The sequence below is a fragment of the Macrobrachium nipponense genome, chromosome 36 (assembly GCF_015104395.2).
Source record: "Macrobrachium nipponense isolate FS-2020 chromosome 36, ASM1510439v2, whole genome shotgun sequence".
In the NCBI taxonomy this organism is placed as follows: domain Eukaryota; kingdom Metazoa; phylum Arthropoda; class Malacostraca; order Decapoda; family Palaemonidae; genus Macrobrachium; species Macrobrachium nipponense.
This window is the reverse complement of record NC_087220.1, coordinates 43,007,540-43,033,284: the sequence shown is the minus strand read 5'-3', so window position 1 is coordinate 43,033,284 and position 25,745 is coordinate 43,007,540. Positions and strand designations below refer to the sequence as shown.

Sequence of the window (25,745 nt, the reverse complement as noted above, 5' to 3'; positions counted from 1 at the left end):
GAGAGACATTGGCAGAACTTGTACTGTAAGGGGCCTTCAAACATCATTAATATAATGCTTATACAAGTAAATTTGTTTAGAAGTGATTTAACTTTCATAACGAAGAAGATTATTTTATTTAATGAAGTGCCATAAGAACTTAGTCCTGGCCTCCGGTAAATTTACTCCCTTACCAGTTAAATAGGTAGGTCTGCTGTCAAGAATATACCAATCAGGTTTGCCATGTGATGTTAACGTTTTTTATCCTTACCTTGCAGAGTGCAAAGCTAACCTAGCACTCTAGCCACATTTGCAGGAGCGAGATCGTCCCCTGGGAGGGAGGAGTAGAGAGCAGTGAGTGTCCGTAAGCTGGGTAAGTGCTCCCCTCTTGTGCAGAAAACTTTCAGGCCCTCTCACCTACCAGCCAACCCCAGCTCCCATAACGCTATAACCACCTCACACTCTCTCAAGTCACTGTCAAACATGCACAACTACCTAGTCTGTTTGTTTGTTTCAGAGGTAGTGCCGGTACCCGGCCTGTGTGGGTGAGTAAAATTTATCATCATTATTATGTATTATGTTGCCTAACCCCTGTGCTAGTACTGCCCACCAAGCAGGGCGCATAAATGAGTTGCTGTATTCGGGTCTGGGGTGTGGCCTCAATTTAAACAGGGAAGCCGCGGGATGGATCTGTGGCCTGTGTGTCACCCCCTGCGAGCTCTTAATTTAAAAGTTCCCCTCTGTTTGACCATATATTAATACCTGTTCCCTTTACAGGGCGGCTACGCTGCCTATCACCTTCCGATGTATGAATGACAAATGCGGAGTGGATCCACGTATCTCCCGCTTTGTACTACCTATTGGTGCCACAGTGAACATGGATGGAACAGCTTTGTTTGTTTCTGTGGGAACAGTCTTCATTGCTCAAATGAATGAAATACCTTTGGGAATCGGTGAATACGCTACTATTGTGTAAGTCAGTTATGTTGCATTCTTATTTTGACTTACCTTGTTATTCATGTTAAGTAGTTTGAATTCATTGATTTACATTGTTATTGAGGTTAATTAGTAAGGTTCCATCTTATTATTGAGGTTAATTGGGAAGGTTTTCCATCGATTTGGATTGAATTTAAATCTCTCTGGAGTATATAGTGATGCAACAAGATTACTGTACTGGTTTCTCTTTCAGTGTGACCGCCACAGCTGCAAGTGTAGCAAGTGCAAGCGTTCCGAGTGCTGCTCTTGTTCTCATATTGATTGTTCTTACATCAGTCAATTTGCCAGCTGAAGACGTCTCATTACTCTTCACCATAGACTGGCTTGTGTAAGTTATTTACAGTAATGAACAAAGCAATAGTTTTGTGCAAAACACATAAATTAAAACTTCCAAAAAATTTAATTTTTTTAGTCAAGTGTCAAGATGCTCTGGACACTAAACGTCATGGACTGCTTATTTATACTTGCATCTCCAACATTTTTCGTAATTTGAATTATCAAAAGAAAATCTTATACTTTTCAGAGATCGCTTCCGCACAACCAATAATATGCTAGGGGACTGCTATACAGCTGCCATAGTGGAATACTGGAGCCAAGGAGAGCTGCAGGCCATGGATGCTGAGACAGCTAGCACGGAAAATCCCTACCCTAGTGATGTAGAGAAAGCTGCAGATCTCACTCCACTGGTAACCCATCTGCATGATGACCCTGATGCCATGTTGCATGACCCAACGGTGCTACTTAAGGGAGTGGTGAGATTACTAACACCTGTGTGGCTATTAAAATCCTTTAGTCTTGTTTTTTTATTTGCATAGCTTGCCATATAGTACATATATATTTAAAAGGAGGGAATGATTCTTTTACGTATTTGATGTCGGGAAAGCTATGCATAACTTACAGTGTCCCCCCTTTTTTGGGGGGCAGTTATTAAATCCTGTAATTTTAGATTTTGTGCCAATTTTTTTACCATTATTTTTTAAATGGTCTCATATTTTAAAGTAAAATAATGTTAGAAATGGCAATAAGAAAGAGCATTATTGAATGTAAGCCAACTTAAAGGTCCATTGTTGAGTATAATTTTTTAGCAATCAATGACATGTCTTGAAAATCCTTTGTTGAAGAGTGCAATTAGTTCAGCCTTACAGTTCACCATATGATAAGTATGACATTTTGGTGCTTTGATAAGTATGACATTTTGGTGCTTTGTGATAAAATTAGATAGTGTGCATGAATTAACAAACTAAAAAAATAACAATTTTTTATGTCATCTGTACCTTTTGAACTTTAGAATCAATGCATTTGCCAAATATTTTCAAACACTCCTATAGCCGTAAGTACAAATACTATTTTAAAATTGTACACAAAATTACGTATCCACTAAAACTAAGGTCAAAAACACATTTTACAATTTATAAGTTATGCCCCTAATGTTGTGGTAGTACAGTAATGGAATTCTTAAATTTAAAGAATTATGTTGCTTGTGAATTATAAGGTACCTTATATCTCATTTAGTATACGTAAATGCTAAATAGGTAACCATATAGACATCATGGTGATAATGATGACACCTGCAGATACAGATGCATTATGTATACCTTCCCATCATGCTAGGTTTAAGAAATAATGAAAATGCCAGTTATGAAATTTGAGATCTAAGGCAAAGCAAGAGAAACCTGTTTTAATTAAAAAAATTCCTAAAAGTATAACATTTTAATGCTGCTTCAAATTTCATTCATTGACCATGTTTGGTAATAATGATGATAATTATGAACTTGCTTCGTTAAGATAAACCTTAATGCTTGCTGAACTACGTTTGAATCCAACCACTGTATTTTCTTTACATGGTAACATGGTGAAAATTTGTTGCCTTGCATAAAAAACTTCCAAATACAAGATTCATATACAGGCGGCCCTTGGTTAGCGGCACCAAGCAATTTTCGACGCTAAGCGATTTTAAAGCCTGCGGCCGGCGCACAGCTTTTTTCAGAATACCAGACCAGTTAACAGCACCCTAGACCAGTCAAACGGCGCCGTAATCCCGCAATGGCGCAATAAGTACATTATAGCATTATAAATACTGTAAAGTGAAAAAAAACCTACCTTTAATCCTTTGGGTGTCTAGAGTATGTAAAGATATAATATGGTTTTATACAGTGTACAGGTAGCTGTAGTGTTCAAGTTACCATATTTCGTCTTACGATAATCAAATTTTATGAGAGACCAAATGACAATATCCTAACTTTATCCCATCTTCTAGTTACATAAGTTCAAAAACAGCAAAAGAGAATTATAACAGTATGGTTTTAATGTTATACTCGTTGCATAAATATGTACAGCCTTGAACAACCGAACTAGAAACAACTTTTTTTTTCTAAGTACAACTGAATTGGATAACAACATCCATTTGGCTTGTATTTCAATCATTGTACTATAGTACACTATTACCGTAGTTGTTATAAATGATATTATGTAGAATTGGACTGAGATATCTTAATGTAATAACTTTATTCGCTATAGATCAAAGATCAATCTGGAAATATACTGTTAAATTTAAACCTAATTATAACTGAAGCTGAGAAAACTGTTCAAGCTGCTAATGACCATTATTGTGCATCGGCAACAAGGATAAAACTCCAGTAAACGTATGTCATCAAACACAACCGTAGATAAAATTGAGATAAAATAATTTTAATCAAAACTACTGTGCTTGAAAAACACATTTTACTGTTGGTTTCATGCCAATGTAAGATAACGTAAAGTTCGTATTACGATGATATAAAGGAAAATTGCGAATGGAACCACGTAATTTTTTTACTCTAAACATGCCGCCAACGTAATCTGTTAACGAAAAAAAATTAGTTCACAATTACAACAAGACATATTCAAGTCACATTTCCACTAAAAACATGTCGTATAAGGAAAAATAACCTAGTCTCATAGAGGTCAAGTATCTAGATATTTGTTTATGGTAACTAGAAGCAAGAAAATTAACTCAGAATTGCATTAAATATGGCGAAACAAACTCGTAATCACCATAAGCTGCTTAAAAAACCAAAACATTTGCCACTCCTGTTAACCGAAAATTGTGTCGTAAAAATACCTTAAAATACCTTATATTTTTAATGAATATTTTTGACGACAGCCATAAAACCGTTTCGCTGCTAAGCGATTGCGCCATTAACCACGGGCCGCCTGTATTGCATTGTAATTTCTGGGTTCTTTCAGTTGAATTTACGCAGTACTGTATATATCGATGGTACTATTCTTGTACATTTATTAGATACGTAGTCTATGAACTGGTCATGGTTTAGTGTGTTATTTTACCAAACAAACCATTTATTTTACATAAAACCAGTTAGTCAGCCACTTCCCATGGTAACAGTCCAGATTTCTAAAGCTTTCTAGCAACCCAGAATGAAGATTAAACTTATCCTTAGAGGAGGTTAACTTTCATAATTGGTTTTTTCTTCTATGTGCTCTACAAGTAAGTTCAGCAGTTATTAATGCTTCATTATCTTCCATCGTGTAATATAGTTAATATTTGTCAATGTCTTGGTTTTATGCTTCTGTAATACTTTCTTTTCACATGTCTTAGTGCAGGCCTCATCAGTATTTTTGAGGCTGTAACAACTTAAAAGTGTTTTGTGTTCCTCTTGATTACACTTTAGAGGGCTTTCATGATTGTGGTACTACATAGTAATCAGTTTTCTGTGGTTAATGCTGTATTATGCTTGTCATATCGTTATATATCTCCTGAATGTGCTCTTGCATATATCCTTTTTGCTTAGAGTTAGTTGGGCTTGTCTTCTGGTGCAGGAAATTCTGAATAGTACCTTTATCTTTACAAAAGGGCCAACAGTAGATTCATATCTCAACTCTCTATTTGAAACAGTAAATGCTTTACTGAGGCCAAAAATATTCTCTCTCAAACTCTTTTAGGGTGGTTGCTCTTTGGATACAGAGGCATCAGTATGAAAAGAGACACAGGCAAAGTAAGATTGAAAAACAGTCACTTGGCCAATTTCTGATTATTCTAATAACTTTATTCATACAGGGCTACCTTTAGGGAGATGAACATTGCTACTAGTGAAAGAAACTTATTTTAGCAATAATGTTGAATGTACAAAATATTTCTGCTAATGTGTCCACCCATTATAAGAGGCATCAAGGGTATCTTGAAGACACGGGTACTGTACTACTAAAGATTTAAAGGACAGTAATGAGTAGCAGAGGTAAGAACAGAACAGAATATGCATAGAATTTTGCTGAAAGCCAAGCACTGGGACCTATTAGGTTATTCGGTGCTGAAATGGAAATTGACAGTAAAAAGGTTTTAAAGGTATAACAGAGGAAAACCTCATAGTTGAACTATGAAATAATAGGTTAGAGTAAAAGTATGATGGAAGAAAGAGAATATGAACAGAGGTATAGGAAAAGGAATGAAAGGGGTTGCAGCTAGGGGCTAAAGGGACGCTGCAAAGAACCTTAAGTGCACTGATGGCACTTTCCCCCTACAGGGAGTAGAGATAAGGTACAGTCATTTCCTTAAGACCAAGCATACATTAATACATATATGATTGGTCACCCAAGGTCCTCTCCACTAAGTGAGGTATAGTGAAGTAAGGCAATGGATGCAGGTGTCAGCTGGTAGACTTCTGTGAACCCTTCAAACTCCCCATGCAACCGAGACAGGTTTGCCAAAAAATGTACAATATCTCAGCTCTGTCATAACAGTAGCAGTTCCGTTCTGAATTTAAGCAGCTGATAGAGAATAGTAGGGACTTTCCTACCTGTTTTCTAGCCTCAGATAGTAACTTGTATAAGGATCCTAATTTTATGTGCTGGCATGTCTGGTATAGTCTTGGCTGCATCTACATAATTCTTCCGAGGTTTTGATTTTTCTTATTCTGAAGCCAGTTGCTTCGCCTTCATGTGATACAAATGAACAATTGTTCTAGAGATTAGTATGGTATAACATTTTGTTAGCCAGACTTTATGCCTAAAATTTTACTCCTCTCGCTTCTGTCAATTATTTAGGCATTACATAACGGCTTCACTTCTGATTTGTAATTGTCTAATTCAGGGTTCTGGTCTCCCATTTTCATTTTCAAACACACACACACCAGTATTTTTCATGTTACTTGAGACTTATGTTGGGTTAGTATTTTTTCATGTTACTTGAGACTTATTTTGGGTTATATTCTGTTCTTTCATTCTCTAGTGCTGTCTCCCATACCATGCTTTAGGCTTCCTCCTATTTTGGGTCAGATTCTTTACATTATTCACTACAGTGAGTTTGCCGTTTTTGTTCTTCTGCAAGTTACCTTTCATTTGAATGTGAAATATTGTATATTACATGTTTTCTGTTTTGGATGAGACTAAATTTGGGATATGACTAAAATACAAAACATGTAATTTATACAATATTTCACATTCAAATGAAAGGTACATACAAATATATTTACTTGGAAGTTCTCCTTGTGATCCCAATTGTCAAGACAATTATTAGCAAAAATTAGCTATCAACATAGAAGAGTTTCATGTTCATCATAGGCTGCTGAAAAAATTCCAATGGGTACTCTGGGCATTTATAAGTTTGCATAGCTGAATTTCTTAGTTTCCATGACTGTACCCATGTAAGGTATGGTGGTTGATTGTAGGAAAACAAGTTTTTAAGGTTTAGATATTTAAATGCATTCCTCCATTTCATGAAAATACGTACAATTATGAAAACATTACAGGCAGTCCCCGGGTTACGACTGGGGTTCCGTTCTTGAGACGTGTCGTAAGCCGAAAATCGTCATAACCCGGAACATCGTGAAAAATCCTAAGAAAACCTTACTTTTAATGCTTTGGGTGCATTCAAAACTATGTAAACTGCTTTCTTATTGCATTTTTCATAAAAAAACCTTCAAATATTGATTATTTTGCATTTTTGGTGTCATATTTCTTGTGCCAGATGAGCGTTGTAGGCTTCGTAACCCAGGAAATAATTTCTGATGAATATAATTGAAAAGCGCCTTAACCTTGGAACGTCGTAAGCCGGACCCGTCGTAACCTGAGGACTGCCTACAATAGTTCTTGGATGTTTTCCATAGTTTCATTGACAACTTTTAAAGTTTTGGAATTAAATATATAAACATGAATTTTTAGTAATCCCCCTTATGTTTTGCCATTTACAGGAATCTCCTGCAACAGAGAAGAAGATGTTAAACAGTGGTGAAATTCATGTAGAAGTGGAAAGTACACCAAAGGAATCAGCTACTACAACAAAGATGTAAATCATGTTAACAGAGTACAAAAGTACTGCAAATCAAGATTGTTATAGGTTTATAGTCCAAAGGGATTTCAGATATTTTATTCTAATAATATAAAGCATGTGATCCAGGAGTGTTTGGGCAGTCATATGTGCATTTGTAACTGAAGTTGCAGTACAGCATTATTAATAATGTTCGAATAACCTACTTTGGAACACATATGGGTGTCACTTTCTTTGCAGTATTTTGATGGCTTCCCAATTCTTTGTTTTAAAACAGTATTAATAAAGTATTTAACATGCATTATTATGATGGTAACTTGAAATGTTACCAAGTGAAATGACAATAAATCATCCTGATATAGTACAGACAGGATTATTCAAGTGATTAAGCATTGGTCTGTTGTCAGCTCTCCTGTACTGTAATGTTTTCCAAGCAATCAAAGTTTATGATATTTTGATATCTTGTAAAAAAAAATTTTGTCCTAATTTTTTAACTTACACATACCTACAATTAACGTGAGCCTAATTTAGTACAGAGCAAACTTCTACATATAATAGTCTTAGCTTTGTCTAGCGGCAAATGAGATTTAGGTGGTTGAAGTTCATGCTTTTAATAGCCCAGTACATTACAGTATTATTTGCCTTTGTAAATTACTTTATTGAAATTGTGATAGTGCATTTGAATTATATGCCTCTGATGTAGTAGATTTTGGCCAGTGTTCACTTAAATCAAGATAGTTTGACTATCCTACTGTATTATGTTGTCTAGGACAAAGTGGTACATCATGCATGTATAGTTTTCTATAGAAAATGGCCAATATAGAATATTGCCAAAGTGAGAGTGGATTATTTTTTCAAGGGAATAAAACAGGACTTTGTATAAAACAACTTAATTTTGAATGAAAGATGTTTGATTGTCAGAAGCCATTAAATTCATTGCCCTGGTCTGCTATGTACTCTTAAGTGAGATTGAATTATTTTTCAGTAAAACCACTTCCCCATCCCCCCCCCTTTTTATGAAGTGAAAGGGAATCAGTGAAATGTCTAATGTATATACTTTTGTGTATATATTACAGCTTTAGTTACCCATATTGGGAATCATGAATACAGTTCTTATATTATTTGGAAAATGTTAGGTATAAGATTGAATGAAAATGCAGGAAAGTTCAAGGAAGCATTACAAATAACTTTCGTTTTTTTTGTGTTAAGGCCTTTCCATACAGGTAACTTTGTTTTCTAGTGTTGGTGTTAAAAACTGTTTATTCAAATCAGTTTAGTTCTCAAGACAGCAGTTACGTAATTCATTTGAACATCACTGCATGGAACATGCTTGTTTGTTGTTTCCAGTGATGTCAATACATACCATGTTATGAGCATTTCTTTGCTGTGCAAGGGTTTACTTGTAGTAGCATGATTTGGAAGCAGATTGAATGTTCATGCATCTTTGAAGTGTGCTTCAACTTTGTACATGTGAGCAAAGGACAGCGATAATTTCCTGTGGTATTTTGAAGAGTGAAAGTTGTTCTTGACATAAAACAAGTACTGTAGTTTTTTAGTATCTGAAAATGACCAAAAGTTTTCCTGTTACTATTTTCATCAAACATTGACAATATTAATTTGGAAAAGGATTTGATTCTTAGTACAAAGATGAGTGGCCCATGTAACAAATGTTATTGTAGTAAACAATACAGTTCACTTCATGCTATACCACCAATATCAGTTTTAATTCTAAATGAGGATTTCAGGGATACCCATTTACCCTTTGAACAAAGGAATGTTATGGAAGTTTGAGACATAACTTTAATCAGAGAAAAACTTGTGATGCTGGGTTGTTTTCATCAATTAGTTCTTGAAAGAGTTTATGTCTCAGCTTTGTCATATAAATGATTTAGGCTCAAGGATTTCAAGAATGTTATTTCTGTGAGATGAAATAATGATTCTTCAGATAAGTAAATTCCATAGCTGAAAAATGGCTTCCAGCTATTCAAAAACTTAGTTCAGATTTGGTTTCTAATTAGTACTAGCTTCTCAAACAATTCTGGAAGGAATTTATATTTTCAGTAGTTATTAGCAAAATGTGTCAAAAGATCATACTTTAAATCCTAGTGAAGACTTAAATATCTAAATTTTCTGAGCTTAATATTATTGTAATTTTCTCTATATTTAATAAATACATTGAAGTGGAAAGATTTTGGAATGGTAATGGTGTACTTACACTTGACACTGCATGGTGATATAGCATAGAGTTTGCATTTGTATTGCAAGTTAGCACTCATTTAAGATGTTAGACTGCTCTTAAAGCAGCAAGGATATAAGTGTCTGCTACTCCTGTATTTTTAGACCTTCAGTAAATCAGCAACATATCCATAGTGTAGAACAGTGTCAGATGTTTACAAGCTAATGAATCAATGGATGTTAAAAAAATCAAAGGAACTCAGTCAACGTGACAGCAAACCAAAGTATTATTGCTGACTATCCCCCAAGTCAATGAATTGAATAATCAACATTAAGGGCCTTTAAGCTTTGTTTTTATTATATTACAAAATATTACTTTTTCATTAATACAGAAATTAAGTTTTCTGTGACTGCATTGCAATATACAATATAATACTAAAGAAGTTGGTGTCAATGTTTTACCAAGGAAATAGTAAAATATATCTTTCAATCAATACTATTTGATTTTTATATGAAATATAAAAAGGTACTGAGATAATGTTAATTAATTTACCAATACGTATAACATTCATAAAAGATTGTGGTCAGTCAACTTTAACCACCAATTGCCTGGATCAGAAAATGCAAAATATATGTACTATCCTATGAGATTTTTTAAAAATAAAATTTGACATGCAAATTGAGACATATTGTTGTAAAATTTTAAGCACAAGATCCCTGTAACCTGTTTTTAAAAGACATACTTCACATGGCTAATTAAAAGTGTTAATTGCAGTTCAACCATGTGGTACCAGGTAAATTATAAAAAAAAAAAATTGTTAACCATTTCTCTTCAAAGTTCATTGTCACCCTGAAGATTACCTCTAATGATATTTTGCATTTATGTAAATAGGAAAGCATTACAATAATCTCATAGTATCTACAAATTGCCAAATACATGCAAAAAATCTAACGCTGAGTTTTAATTAAAAAACAATTTCCCTTAAAGCAAGATACTTGATTGTGGATCTATCACTATAGGCAGCATAAAACAACTAAAAGGTCAACCATGACCTACTTAATGGCGCTGGTCCTATCTGCTCTCCATTGAAAGAAAAAACCAACAAGTGCCAAAACAAATGCAAAACACTGGCACTTTCTGGCATAATGCTGTACCAGTAATGTATGTATGCACTGAGAATGTATAACTCGCAAAAATCACGCAAGTCACGTGAAGGAACAGCCAGCATATAGAAAAAAGGGATTTTGACAAAGGAAAAGTCTATTTCTGGGGGAAGACCTGTGTCGCCCGGTGAAAAGTTCCTGTAGCTGACTTTTCTAGTATAAATAGATTCTAAATATACCAGAGAAAAAAGCTAGCATGGTATGCAGAGGTTACTACCCTCGCGCGAGCACCCTAAGGGTGTCGGGTATAAAGTACAAGGCAATTGGAAGCCACTATTCACAGGTCCTGTGCCAATTAGAGGATTCCTTTCCAAAACCCCTCTCATGGAGAGAGCTGTCCCAAAGGCCACTTCCTCCCCCTCGCTACCGCTACTTCAACCCGACCCGAGCGTCATCTGCATTCCTGGATTTAGACACCCTGGCTTGGATTGGTGTAAGGGTGGGGAAATTAATTAGAAGGGCTTGGTTCACCAGGCAACACAGGTCTTCCCCCAGAAATAGATTTTTACTTCGTCAAAATCCCTTTTCTGGGTTCGACCTGTGTTTGCCGGTGAAAAGGTATCAGAAATTCTTATCCAAGCTTACTAGATACTAAGTAGTTTTTATAAGGAAGGAGTTCATGAAACCTAAGGTTCATTTAAATTTAAATTTACTTACTACTTACACTAGGTTCATTTAAAATAAATTTTACTAATTTACTACTTACACTAAGACTTAAACTATGACTTAGAACTAGTAATAACATGATAATATCATACAATTAAACAGGGTATCCAAGGCAATATCACATTCTTGGGGTATGTACAGACCAGTCCATAGGACAATCAGGGACCAAACATTCTATATACAAGTTTCAGTGGCAGGATGACGCCCAGGCCCTCCCGACCCAGAGGAGAGAGGTTTGGTGGGGAATACAAGCGAGGCAGGCAGAGAGTAAAGGGTAAGGAGAAGATTGACAGGATTCATTATTCAGGGGAGACTATGCTCCCTGCAGCAATTGCTGGGAATTTAAGGGCTTCTAAGTTCTTTAAATAGTGGCACTTAAAAACTGCTGGAGATTTCCAACCCGTATATTTCTTCAGGGTCTTCGAAATTCATATTTTGAAAATAATTAATAGAGGTAGCCACTGTTCGGATATCATGGACACGAGGGACTGAATCCGGGTTGGCTTGTTTAATGAAGTAGAGTATTTGTTGTCTAATACCTTTAACAGAAATCGTGCCACCTTTCTCTCTAATGAAAAGGGGACCTGGAGATGTTGCGGAAGTTCGGGCTAAGAAAGATCTAAGGGTAGCAACAGGGCACAATGATGTGTCCTGTGTCGAAGGGATGATCTTCCATGGAGCCCATCTATTTTCTGGGTCCTCATTCTTAGCCAGGAACCTCCGGTCTGGGGATAGTAGTACCTCCCCTGACGGGAGGAATTCTATATGGTCTGGATTCCTTGAGAGAGCCGAGAGTTCAGATATTCTGGCACCTGAGCCCATAGCCATTAGGAATAAAGTTTTCCTTAGTAGGGTTATATATGAGCATGACTCATTATTGGTATCTGAGGCTAATTTGAGTACATCATTCAAGAACCAAGTGACCATATGTGGGTGGTCAGTTGGTCTCAGGCGGGCACATGCTCTTGGAATGGAGGAGAAGTATGCGTCTGACAAGTTAATACTAAAGCCAACCTGTAAAATTTTCTTCAAGGTCGACTTGATTGTCATAATGGTACTGGCGGCTAGGCCTTTCTCAAAGAGAGTTCTAAAGAACGAAATTGCCAGGTTCGTGGTCATTTTATGAGCATCTGATTCCTTTAGGAATTTGGCCAATTTTTTGACTGCTGAATCATATTGCCTGAGCGTTGATTCTCTTTTATCTGATTCTATAAATACAATGTTAAGTGGATCACTACTCGCGTCCTTTTGGGCTGCAAACTTCATGAAGTCCATAAAGTTAGGGCATTCAGAATTCTTGAGGAAGCTGACACAGTTTGAGTTTGTACTATCTGTGTCAGTTCCCAGCGAGGGATCTGTTTGGGTTGGAGCTTCAATTCTAGAAGAAGCGGAAACCAGTTGCTCTTCGGCCAATTGGGTGCCACTAATGCTACCTGTCCTGTGAAAGATCGTAGCTTGTGGAGGACCTTCATCAGAAGATTCACCGGTGGGAATAGATAAATCTTCTGCCAGGTGTTCCAATCTATGGTCATTGCATCTGTGGCATAGGCTAGAGGGTCCAGGTTGGGAGCCACATAACATGGTAGTTTGTGGTTGGATTCTGTGGTGAATAGGTCTACTTGAAGGTCCGGGATTTGATTGCAAATCCACCGGAATGAATTCTTGTCCAGAGACCACTCCAACTCTAGCGGAGTTGTCCTGGAAAGTGTGTCCGCAATCACATTCTTGACTCCTGCCAGGTGGGTTGCTGACAGGTGCCAATGATTCTTCGCCGCTAGAGAGAATATTGCAATCAGCACGTGATTTAGTTTGCTTGACCTGGAGCCCCCTCTGTTTATGCAATGTACCACCACTAGACTGTCCGAGACTATTCTCACATGACTGTTCCTGGCCGGAGTTAGTCGCTTTAAGGTCAGGAAAACTGCCATAGCTTCCAGAACATCGATGTGGAACTGGCGGAACGTATCCGACCATATCCCCTGAACCTTCTTGTATTGTGAATATCCTCCCCAGCGACTCAGTGACGCATCTGTATGAATTGTCAAAGATGGCGGAGGGAATTGCAGTGGTACTGCCTTGGCCAGATTCCTGTGCTTCGTCCATGGGCGAAGACTCTTTGTTAGAATAGGTGGAATTACTGAAATTTTGTCTCTGAGATTGATGTTGGCTCTCTTCCTCCAGACTCGATTGATATCCTTCAATCTGGCTTTTAATAGGATGTCTGTTATTGATGCGAACTGCAGCGAACTGAGAATTCTCTCTTGGGTACGCCGAGATGCCTTTTTGTTCTTGAGAAACTGTTTGGTAGCCACTGCTATCCGCTTGGCCTTCCTGGGTGGAAGAGATAGCTTGTGTTTTATTAGGTCCCATTGGATTCCCAACCATTGAAAGTGGGAAGCCGGATCCGGCCGAGATTTTTCCTTGTTTATCTGGAAGCCCAGAAACTCCAAGAATTCCATTACTTTGGCTGCTGATTTGTGGCATTCCTCGACTGGCTGCCCAAATAAGCCAGTCGTTTAGGTAGGCTACTAACATAATCCCTTTGGTTCTTAGTTCTTGGATTATTGTCTCTCCTAGCTTGGTGAATATCCTGGGCGCAATGTTGAGCCCGAACGGCATGACTCTGGATGAGTAAGCCTTGTTTCCTAGCCTGAAGCCTAGGTACGGAGAGAAGTTCCTTGCTATCGGGACATGATAGTAAGCGTAAGATCTATAGAGGTGGTGATGGCCCCACAGGGAAGTAAGGTCCGCACCTGCGAGACCATCAGCATGCGGAACTTGTCGCAAAGAATGTATGAATTGAGCCTTGACAAGTCCAGAATCACTCTTCTTTTGTCTGAGTCCTTCTTTGGGACACTGAACAGACGCCCTTGAAATTTTAGTCTCCTCACTCTTTTTATGGCCTTCTTTTGTAGGAGATCCTTGGTATATTCTACCAGGTCCGCTGTTGGGATCTGAAAAAAGTTTATTGGTGGGGGGGCCCTTCCTTCCACTTCCATCCCAGGCCCTTGGAGACTATACTGAGGGCCCATGGACTGAAGGTCCAACGGTCCCGAAAGAGATATAATCTCCCTCCTACCTGCGGGCTCTCACTGGTTGGTTGCAGGTTTATACCCTCTGCCTCCTCGGAAACCTCTACCCCTTGAGCCGCCTCGTAGTCGAGAGCCACCTCTGGCCCTGCTACTACCCGCATGCCTGTTGTAGCTGCGAAATGATTCTCTAGCTTCATAGGCAGGGTTAAAGGCTGGGGAGGTTATGATGGCTGTGGAGGTTGAGGGTTGCTGGGCCAGCAGAGTTTGAAGCAGAACAAACTGCTGTTGTGGCTGAGCCTTCGATGTTGAGGGCTTACCAACCTGTGACACCGGAACCGCCTGAACAACCGTCTGTGGGCGAGAGGGCCTGTATGGATTGTATCTCCTTGGCCTCTTCTTAGTTCTGGCTTGATGTCCGGGGGCCTCAAACTTCCGCTTGAAGGGAAGTCCCCACTGGACCCGGAGGCTCTGGTTGGCCCTGGAAGCTTCTCGAGAGACATTGTCCACCTCTGCTTGAGGGAACAAGTTCTCTCCCCAGATTGATGACTTTATTAATCTATTAGGCTCATGCCTTATAGAAGCCTCCGCCAGGACGTATTTTCTGCAAGTCCGCCTTGCCATTCCAAAGTCATAAAGGTCTGACTGGAAAGTCTGTTGCAGACTTTTTGTCAAGACCTGGAATACCTGCTCGTCCCGGTAGTGGCTAGCAATTCCACCGAAGTGACATCTCATTCTTGCCTCATACTCTGCTTTAATCAAATTCTCCGGAAGCTTAGGCAGCTTGTCGGAGAACAAGGTAGAGGCACAATCTGGGTCCAGTTTACCTGCTGTAAACGTGGCCAGTGCTTCATTCCAAAACTCCCTACTTGCGGGAAAGAGAAGAGAGGTGGCCTCTGTCTCTTTCAGTGCGGGGAGGGGTTTGTCCTCTGCTATAGCTTGCAGAGTTAGTTCCGCTACCTGTCGGTGCAGGGCGACGGAACCTGATCTGGGGTCACAAACATGGTAAATGTACCCTTGTGAGGCGTCAACCTAGTGTTAACGCATTCCCATTCGGTGAGGATGCGCGCCCAAACAGCTTGGGCTTGGTCCCTCAGGAAGATCACTGTCTCCTTTGGGACCTTGTCCACTCTGACTAGCGTGTGCTCCGCTAGTCTGACAAACCCGGGGAAGGAAAACTGGAGAACTTTGGGGAAGAGCTCAAAGTCCTCCAGTGGCCGGGTCCCGCACCCTTTGATTGTTAGCTTCCCATCTAAGTATGGGGCATGCATAGCAAACCGCCACGGATTATTCTTACGGAAGGGGTGAAGCTTAGAGGCATCCGGCACCGCCATCCCCAGCGCCGGAGATCCGGAGTGGAGAAATCCGGACATCATGTCCTCTAATGGTTTGATCCTCTCGGCCACCAAGTCTGTTACTGATTGGCCGGAGACTTCAGGTCCGGAGGCGAGTCGTAACGACTCAAACCTTTTGTCTACTGCCTCCCTAACCTTCAACAATAGAAGGCTAGCGAGGAGCTCATGGTCGATGCCAGACACCGTCGCCTTGGATTTAGCGGACTTAGATCTCGACCCCTTGGGGGGGGAGGGAATCCTTGGCAGCAGGCGACTTAGTGAAAGAAGTCAACGGCTGTGGGGCCGGAGACGACTCAGTCACTGCTGACGGAGTTGGCTTTGATCCCTTGGGCAGGGATTTCGGTCTTACAGATTTTACCTTAGGACGGACCGACCGTGAACCATCCCAAGTAGGGGCAGGCTTAGAGAAGCCCCGGAAAGAAGAGGAAGAAGAAGGAATAGGACTAAGGAGACTACCTGCCTCACTTACCTCCCCACTTACCTCGTCCTCAATGACCATGGGCTCTGTATGGATATTGATGGTTGCCACATCCGCCATCAAGTCCTCCTGGTCCTCCGGAAGGGGTGCCGTCTCCGCCCGGATGGCGTCGATGATGGGTGCCGCCAGATGAGCTGGGACCGATGTCGAGGGTGACCCCTTAAACAGAAGGGAGCCCAGGCTGGCATCAAGGATGTAGGGATGCCCCGATGGCGCGTTCCCCCCATAGCCAGAGACCCAGCGCCTTAGGTCTGTCCTAGCTTTCTTCTGGACTTCCTCGGCCGTCTGTCGGAGAGGAAAGGAAATTAACCTTCCAGACATAGGAACCCATTTTGTAAACAATTTTCTACACGGTTTATCACAATTATCATAGTGAAAATGTAGCCAAGATACTTACCCGCTCATCTACGAGAAGGGTCACCATCTCATAGCAGATGGTGCATGCCTCCGGGTGCCAGACCATGTAGGTGGGTTGTCCCTCTTCGCCGCTGAATGGCACCGAGCAGTTGGCATGGGAACGACACACCTCATGCCTGTATGTCTCGCTGAGGGAGGCGGAGCACCCCGTCGACTGGCAGCATACCTTTTGTAATTTGAATTATTAATGAGTATCAGCCTCAAGGAAGGCCGGAGCTAACTCCAGCGAGTACATGCAACTTAAACTAGATAGTGGTTCAAGTCTTACTCACTAACAAATTCAATTCACTGAATAAATAAAATAATATCTTTAGATATAACTGCCTGCTCCCGATCTCGTTCCTGGGGTTCAGTGTAAGTCTGGTACTTGGGATCTGATATCCGCCGGACCTGGGAAGAGGAAGGACCTCGACTCTATATGGTTGGCCGGACCAGAAGGCTACGTATTAACGTAGACATCTACATGATCAGTTTAATGCAACACTCCGGTGGCGGATGTAAGGGTGAGTCACTGTCCGTTGGTACCCATAAGGGTCCGGAGATGTCCACTGTACAGTCCCCCAAGCTTAGCCCACTCGAAGTCTCGTTTCTCCTTGTCCTAAACATTGCCTGCGGAATGGACCGAGGTGGCGGATCAGGGAAAGGTAATTCCACAACTGAAGTTGCCTACCTCTATCAAGGGGGAGAGGGAAGTAAGACTCCTATCCCAATTCTGCGGCTAGGGCAGACTGGAGAAAGAGACTACAGAGCGGCGGAGCTAAATTTGTACAACCCGAAGCCATGTCCGTCAGTTGGTGTGGTGCCGGGGGACTATACGCTCGGAGACATAACATCTAGTACCCATGTCTCCACCCCCACACTCACCCCCTTCCTTCCCACTTGAATGAAACTCAAGCGGCCGTTCCTCACTAAGAGTACCAGTGCCGCGAGTTATAAAGGTTCGGCTGAGCCGAGCCTGGAAGTGGGGGGAGGGGGGTAGGGAGGTTGGTATGAGGGGTGGTCAGTTGTGATCGCCTGGCCACCTACCCGATCAGAGATGGCCACCTATTAGCGGTTGTGTGGACTACTACTGCAGGGGTGGTAGTGTGACTGGGCCTGTGGCCCGTTGTGGTTGGTACAGCAACTAGTTGGGGTGGCTCTCGATCGGGAGGCATACCCTACTACTAAAGGTTATACCGAAGGAGGCTAGGCCAAGACGAACACTAACCAGACCTTTTACGATACAGTGATACAGCTACAGCATAGTGTAATGACAATAAAATCAATATGTATAATTGATAATGAGGCACTATGGAAGAGTTGCAAGGGGGTTTTATGGTTAGGGAGAATACCCGACATGGATCTAACTTGACCGCCCGAGATCGCTACCGACTCGCACCGTAGGCCAAATTTCCTCTAGGATATCACTATGCGGACAGTAGCCCTCAACCAAACCTACTAAACTCGAATTTTTTCGATTTCGATCGGTCGGGAGGATAGGTCCAATAATATGAATAGAGAGAGAGGGGCTCTCTATCATTGATATCCTCCTCTGAAGCGCTTTAGCGCCATCAGGGGAAGAGGCATAAAGGGTAACGGTTAGGGACAGTTAGCCTACTTTATAAGTCTAGGCTTGACTGGTGAGGGCAACCCGTCCACCTCTTCAGTGAAATTAATTCTACTGTCATATTTACATCTACGTATTTGGTTCGTAAGAAATTAATTCATGCAAAATCACGTTGGGAAGAGAGAAAGAAATTCTAACTCTCTCGTCCCAACCTTACGATAGGCTGCTAATAGCCTATCAAATACATGTGATATACTAATATCGAGATAGGCACGAACGTGCTCTTGAGCTGGGGAGGGGGGGGTGATATAATTTAAACAACCTTTGTCTAACCCCAGACTTAACCCAGGGTATGTCATGAGCACATTCGGCACCTCTACGAACCAATAACTCTAATACTAATAGCTGAACACATAAATAGGTACATTTAATGCACAAAATCTTTTGATTTATGATAATATAGACGAGATGTATGTGTACCAAAATTCCACGCGTTCCGATGCTGATGCTCATGAAATGGCGGGCACGCCGACGACCCTGCAATACCTTTTTACAGGGCCGAAGGCTAATTTGGAAAGCCCCGCAACTGTATAAGTTATGAAAACACAAATTGGGGTACTCAACTTCGATGAAGGAGGAAGATCAGCAGAAGCCATCTCGAATTAATCAGCGATAAATCACAAAAACACGAGCAAGAAAAAACAGCATGGAAGTAGTTCCTCGTCTAAAACAGGAATGAAGTTGGCGCTCAGGTCGGGTAGAAGTAGCGGTAGCGAGGGGGAGGAAGTGGCCTTTGGGACTGCTCTCTCCATGAGAGGGGTTTTGGAAAGGAATCCTCTAATTGGCAGAGGACCTGTGAATAGTGGCTTCCACTCACCTTGTACTTTATACCCGACACCCTTAGTGTGCTTGCACGAGGGTAGTAACCTCTGCATACCATGCTAGCTTTTTTCTCTGGTATATTTAGAATCTATTTATACTAGAAAAGTCAGCTACAGGAACTTTTCACCGGCGAACACAGGTCGAACCCAGAAATGGAATTTCTAAAAGTATGTAATTTGTATTTTTCCTAACATACAAAGCTGAGGTCATCACATATGGGATTTACTTTCAACACACTGGAGCCAACTGTTTCACTTATAACAAGGTGGATATTGGAAGTTGGCTCCCAACAACATGGTACACATTCACTTGACCTTTTGGGCAAGGAAGCAGAATGAGGGGGCTAGAGGGGGACCATTTATGTAAAATCGTCGGGTTTGTATACAAGGAAAAATGCAAATTATTTTTTAAATTTGTCATTTGTTCCTACACATATACAAACCCTCAGTCTTTACATATGGGGGACTTCTTGGTGGGAGGATTTTGAGAATCTCTGTAATGACTGGTACTTTGCCTCACAAGGGGCCCTCTTTCCTGGTCATGTGAGATCAAAGGAAGGAGACCCATGCCTTTGATCTGTCAAACATTTGTGCCTGTCCTCAAAAGCTGGGTAATTTACATGACTGTTGAGCAGTCATCACAGAACCAAAGGAAAAGAATATCTTAGAATCTATGGGCAACATCCCGATGGTAAAAAAAAAAAAAAGGCAGGCGAATGATATTTGTTGTGACCGCATTCCTGTCCTCATATCCAACGGGTTCTTCTTGAATGCTAGGGGGCAGACCAATGCCCTAACCTTATGATATCTCCCCTGGAACATATTGTCGACCATGTCAGCTGTCGAGTACATTTGTTTGATCATACATAACGTCAAAAGAAATGGTGCTTCTAGACACCAAGAAGTTGTCAGCACTAGTTTGGAGGTGCAGTCCTGACTGGCAACACAAAAGGCTTTCAGGCACCTGGTGGCTAGCCCTATGAGAGCTGTTAATCAGCTCAGTGGTCTGGTTAATTGAGTTCTTGGTAGCCTTTAGGGTTCTTAAAAATGGAATGTTCATACACAGCCAAAGAGTAACAGCTTTGGTGCGTTGAGATTGAGGACTAACCCAACCATCTTGTTACATCAAATAATTTTGAAACATCGAGGTGTCAAGACCAATTATGGAGACCTGTGCACCCACTCCAACAATTGAGGAGATGACTGGTCACTAGCCACACACCCTTGTTGACTGAGGAACGTCTATCCTCGGATCTTGAGGCTTGGAGAGCTGGAAAAATTTGGGTTATTGAGGTGCATATTAAGTCAGGTGAGGCTAGGTTAGGTTTAGTTTAGGCTAGGCTAGGTTGGGTTAAGCACCCAACCTAGCCCCTTGAAGAGCAGGTTGACTACCTTCTGGTTGATGCCATGAGTCACAAAGTTCCAGGATATTAAAGTCCAGGTTTGGTAAGGCTAGGCTAGGTTAGGTTAAGAATCCAACATGTCATAACCTCTTGAAGTGCAGGTGACTGCCTTGTGGTTGAAGCTTGAGGAACGAAGTATCTCCGGGTGGCAGAAATGTGCAACAACACTCCAAGGAGACATTTGTTGTCTAACCATTACGCAAAGTCCTGTCTCACCTCTCAGAGAGGATGAGAAGGAATGGGGAGAACTTGTTGAAGACCAGAACCCTTTCAATCTGCTTGAAGTGAATGAAGGAGGAGAAACTGCCCACGAGGAACTGACCTCCCCAGTTGTGACAGGTGATCAAGCAGGACTTGCAACTGCTGAGACAAGGACAACCTTGCTATTGTATCTGTTAGCCTTGCAGATATGTACTATTCTTGTTTGGGTTAGAGATCAGACTTCTCTGGAACATGTAACTCAAACTGCGACCAAAACCAAGAAGTCTGTCTGTCCTAGAGACACTTTCAACATCTGGAAACGTGTCCTGAACTAAGGTGCCCTGGTCAAAAACAAGGAAATGAAAAACTTGTGGAGAGGTTGGAAGTATACAACGGAGATAGGTATGGAGACATCCACTCTGAAGAGATATGAAATCCCCCAAGAAATGAAGCAGAGGAACTTGCAGAAGGATTGATGGTTACGTATTCGGAAATACTTGTCCCTCAATCTAACGAAGTAACTAAATCTGACTCCTTGATGGTTGCAACCACAGAGATTTCATTTCTATCTTGAATCAAGGCTGTTGACATAGGACAGAAAAAAGATCAATTACTGATTTTTAAATACCTGTCTCCTTCTCTAGAAGAGGGGAACAGTTGTATAAATTGGGAACTGGGTTGTATGTACACTGGCCACAACACGTTCATACAGTATAACCTTTAACCTCCCCGCAAGGGAAGAAAATAACAAGCCGCAATGAACTTGTGGACTGGATGGTTAACGGGAAGTGGTAGGAACTCAACGAGAAGTCAAAAGAAGTTTATTTCCAACCAAAGGACATCTTTTACCCAAGATCCAGTCACTGTAAAATAATCCTTCAGTCTAACTGCACTCCCCACTGAAGCCCGCATGTTGGGAGGAAAGCAGTCCTAGCATTTTATTCATTAACCTTACTTCACTTTCAGGGAAGGAAAGGCGTTGAAAGGAACGCCTGCCATGTTTCTGTGATCCAAAGGGACCAAAGAAATCATTGGCACCTTTTGATCTTATGGCAAAACTTGGTTCTACAATGGCCATTGCCTAAGACCGGTTCTAGAACTTATCGTTCTGAGTGACTTGAAAAAAGGAGAGGACCAATCCTAGCTCTGATGTTTCTACCTGGCACACTCTTGGTTTCCTGTATAACCCATAAATGTATCAGAAGTCACAAGCCTCAAACAATTAATACAAAGATCTCAAATGGCTCCAGCCAACAATACAACTAAGTCATCGAGAGAGGACAAGGGAACCAGAGAGGAAAGAGAAGAATATTATCCGAAGACCGAAGAATCGATGGTAGATGAAGGTCACAGATGATCTGTGAAAAGAGGAGACGACATTTTACAAATATTGAAGGATGGTCGTATAACGCAGCCATGAAAAAAGCTTTGAGGGAAACAGTCTTGGCCGCGGGTCATCCCTCATACGTCAGGATTGGACTCGGTCAGGAGATGGCTGAAGCTGCCTCATGGAAACAATGTTAGGAATGGTCTAGATCCAACAAGGTAAGCTGAAGCTGTCGAAAGGATGTCACTCATTTGATGGACGATGGTCATTTGGGTCTGGGAGAATGAGCCATTTCATTTGGATGTGGTCATTACCAGAAACAGATGTTGGTCACTAGGAAATTGCTGTCAAGTCCCCTTGGATGAACACAGTTTCACTCAGAGGTGATTGCAAACTCATGGATAAGAACGATGGAGGGAAGGCAAGACATGCTCACAATTCACATGTTCCAAACGTTCTGGAGCCCCGCAAATACCTTCACGAAGGCACCATCGATGCCATTTGCCTGATTGGGGAGGTAGAATTGCACTCGGAAGGGTGATCTCATTTCCAAGGAGACTCTTCTTAAAAAGTAGCGTGGTGGCACAGCCCACAGTGCAATGGAAATGTTGATGATTGTGGTCGAGACATCCTACACAGATGTCAGCCAACTGTCCATGCAATTGTTGTGGGGGAAGCATTCTCTGAAGAACAATCCATCCACTACAAAACCTTCGCATGAATAACGGAAAAAACTCTCAGAGAAGCTGTCTCATTCTTTTCTAAAACTCTAAATGAACATGGGTGGGGCTGCAGCCCCAGATGTGCCTTGCCATGGTAACATTTTCGAGCAGGAATGTGAAGGAATGAAGAAACATCCACATACTTGACACTCACACAGACAAGGAGAAGAAACTCCAAGTCTATGTCCATAGACAAGAGATGGGAAAAAACAGCAAAGAGTGTTGTGGCCTACAGCAAAGATGAAGGAGAAGGCTAAACTTCTGCAAATCCAACATCAAAGGAGAAGGCTCAACTTCTGCAAATCCAGTGTCAAAAGCTAGAGGGATGAAGTAGTTCTAGAAGTTATGACACGTGGCAACGAAACAAACAACCCAACCGAAACGACTGACTGAACACAGCTTGGTGGCTGCAGTTCCGATGGTGAATCATCTTCCTCCAGTCATAATGTATTCTTTCACCCGTCTCTAGAAGGGAAGAAAGCAGATGGAAAATTGCAATACAGCATATGATGATAAAGGGCAAGGAAGGTGAAGGAACTTCATCAAGGAAAGCTTCCTGGGGACTTCTCATCCTTCAAAACAGGAACAAGAAGAGGGGAGGGAGCACTGAAACCCACCCAACCCCTGAGACAGAACAAGAACCATAGACAGAACAGCTACTGGTCTTGAAGACGACTTGTTGAAATCAGAAACTATATCTAAAGGCCCTGCAACATCAACCTCCTCTTCTTCCTCATGACAAGCAGAGGGATCCATAATGGAAGGCAACCAGAGGTCTCGTACGACAGTTACGAAACCACCACACTGTGGCTAGAGAGCCCTCCTCTGTCTCAATGTTTCTCACTCTCTACATCATTTGAAAGACTAAAACCTTACAACACTTTAAGTATAATTGTGTAGTCAAAAGAACAACTCAACGTCAAGAACAGCTCAACTTGTTCAGAAAGAAAACATTTTAGAACAAACAAAAAAAAAGATTTCGAATAAGGATGTTTGATATAATGAGGTTGAGGAGACATCTAAAAAAAGAATGATTGGTGGTGAGAGATAGGCCTCTCTCCTTGGGAGCGTAATAGAAAAATCTGACAGAATAAAAGAACAAACATCAAGGCTAGGATCAATCTGGGTTGGTGTTATATCAAAAAGGCAAAACCAAGTTAAGAGAGGGAATTGAGAAAGGCTCAGGCTAAAACGAGTTGAAAACAACTACGTAGCATAACTGTGAAAGAATAACTGCACAGCAAGAATGAGCAAAAATAACAAGTTGTAACACAATGGAACTTGTTTGCATTATTTCAGTAATAGGCCACATATCTTAAAAAAATTATCTACAAAAACAGAACAGCACACAGGCAATGAAAAAAACAACCAGCTTGGAAGGAGAGCAAAGTGTAAGCACCTACTCTCCAAGGTAGTTAGGAAAAGACTGGCCGTCACAGGGTTATACACAGTCTCTGACCAGCTTTCACCTCGTACGGGCAGGCATTGTCAAATCTCACAAATTCCTTGCTTACAATCTTTGTTTGTAATAACCGGTTACCAGCTGCCCTTGGAAAAGATATCCTACTGTTAAGACTGAAGGTTTGTTCTTCATATGAACAACTAAAAAAAATGTTAGTATAAAGAAGTAAGTTGAACAGCAGGCAACAGAAAAGAAATGTCTGTCTCAGATGCAGCCAAAAGATTGAGAATGCTTACCAACTGGTAGCCAACTGCTAATATCCACTTAGTTTTAAATTAAAAGGCTGGCTCCAGCTTACGCTGAAAGTAAATCCCATATGTAAAGATTGAGAGCTTGTATACGTGTAGGAACATGATAACAGTTTAAGAGGCATATCTGGACTCATTAAAGCCAGAACATCTCCCCCTGGGTATCACCCTTATTTAGTCAGCATACAGCTGGTCTAGTTCATGCACAGGGATATTCCATGTACAATATATACAACTTACTCTAAAAATTTGGCCTTTTTCTTAAGTTAGAAACCTGAAGTTTTTATTTGGATATAAATTCTGTGAAAGCTGGTTGGTTCTACCTAACAAGTAATTTAACTAGTAGCAGGTGAGCAAGTGATCAGAAACTTATCCACTAAGTCTGTAAACAGCATCCCTTTTTTTCTTTGGCAACGAGCATAAATGTGGGGTTGGTTAAGAGTAAGAATTTTTTTAAGACCAGGTTTGCGTACCTTGAAAAAGCCCAAATTAATTTGTTATTGGATCATGTGAGAATACAAACATTCATCTTTTATATAAAGACTCGCTTCTAAAGTGAAGGTATTTACAGATCAATGATGTATTGATATTCAACCCATGTCAATGGGATAGAAAGACAAGCTCATAAAGCAGCATATATTTGTAAAATCCCAGATAATTCACTACCACTACACCCTTACAAGATGGACAGAAGGAATTATACCTGCTGGCTACTTGGTCAGTCAGAGATCTGATGGTCTGTTATTTAACTAACATGCATCTGGCCCAACCATTGATAATAAGTGTGTTGGCTGCTGAGCAGAAGATAAGAGGAAAAAATAACGGGTATCTTTCATTCAGGAAAGAACGCCAGTCATCTTTCTTTCATTTGATCTCTTCACCACTTAAACCTTAGGCAAGATACTGTTCTGTCCTAGCAATGTTTGGGCAGCTGTAAGTTGACTAGCCACCAGAGGCCCTAAGGAGAAAGTGTCCAAGGACTTTTGGACTGACCTTGGGTAGGAGGAAGCAAAATAATCTTGAATCAGTGATTGAGTCATATGAGAATACAAAGCTTCATCTTTTACACAGACTCACACTCCTTAGGCAGAAGGTATTGTCCACAGACCGTGACGTGTTAATCTCCCACCTTGAGGTACCAATGGGATGGGAAGTTAAGTACGGTCTAAACCCGCAACACCTCCTGCTCGTAGGTGGAATAATGCTGTCAGTGCACCTCATGTGGTGCGCTGTAGACATTACTAAAGGGCGTTTCCAATGTCCTTTTGGCCCTTAGTTGTAAGCACTTTTCAGCCTTTTACTTCACATACATTTCTGCTACCTTTCTTCAGTATTTCCATCCAACCCCCAGCTTCCTCTACACTGTCTTGAGCACTGAATGGCTGAAATTGCCGGTACGTACTTGGCTTTAATGTCCAATTTTCATAAACCATATCT

General features: G+C 41.0%; 1 protein-coding gene across 4 annotated transcripts in view; it reads left to right on the top strand.

Moving 5' to 3' along the window:
• LOC135203581 (excitatory amino acid transporter-like) overlaps nucleotides 1-10,361 on the top strand; it is a 224,441-nt gene extending 214,080 nt beyond the window's left edge. For 3 of the 4 annotated variants that reach the window (XM_064233345.1, XM_064233342.1, XM_064233344.1), the window contains 4 exons: nucleotides 757-951; nucleotides 1,169-1,303; nucleotides 1,499-1,727; nucleotides 7,158-10,361. In XM_064233345.1, the coding sequence (XP_064089415.1) occupies nucleotides 757-951; nucleotides 1,169-1,303; nucleotides 1,499-1,727; nucleotides 7,158-7,256 (658 nt within the window). In that variant the 3' untranslated portion in view covers nucleotides 7,257-10,361. The remainder of the gene's footprint in view (nucleotides 1-756; nucleotides 952-1,168; nucleotides 1,304-1,498; nucleotides 1,728-7,157) is intronic. The other variant, XM_064233343.1, reaches the window with a different exon arrangement.
• Nucleotides 10,362-25,745: the final 15,384 nt, after the last annotated feature.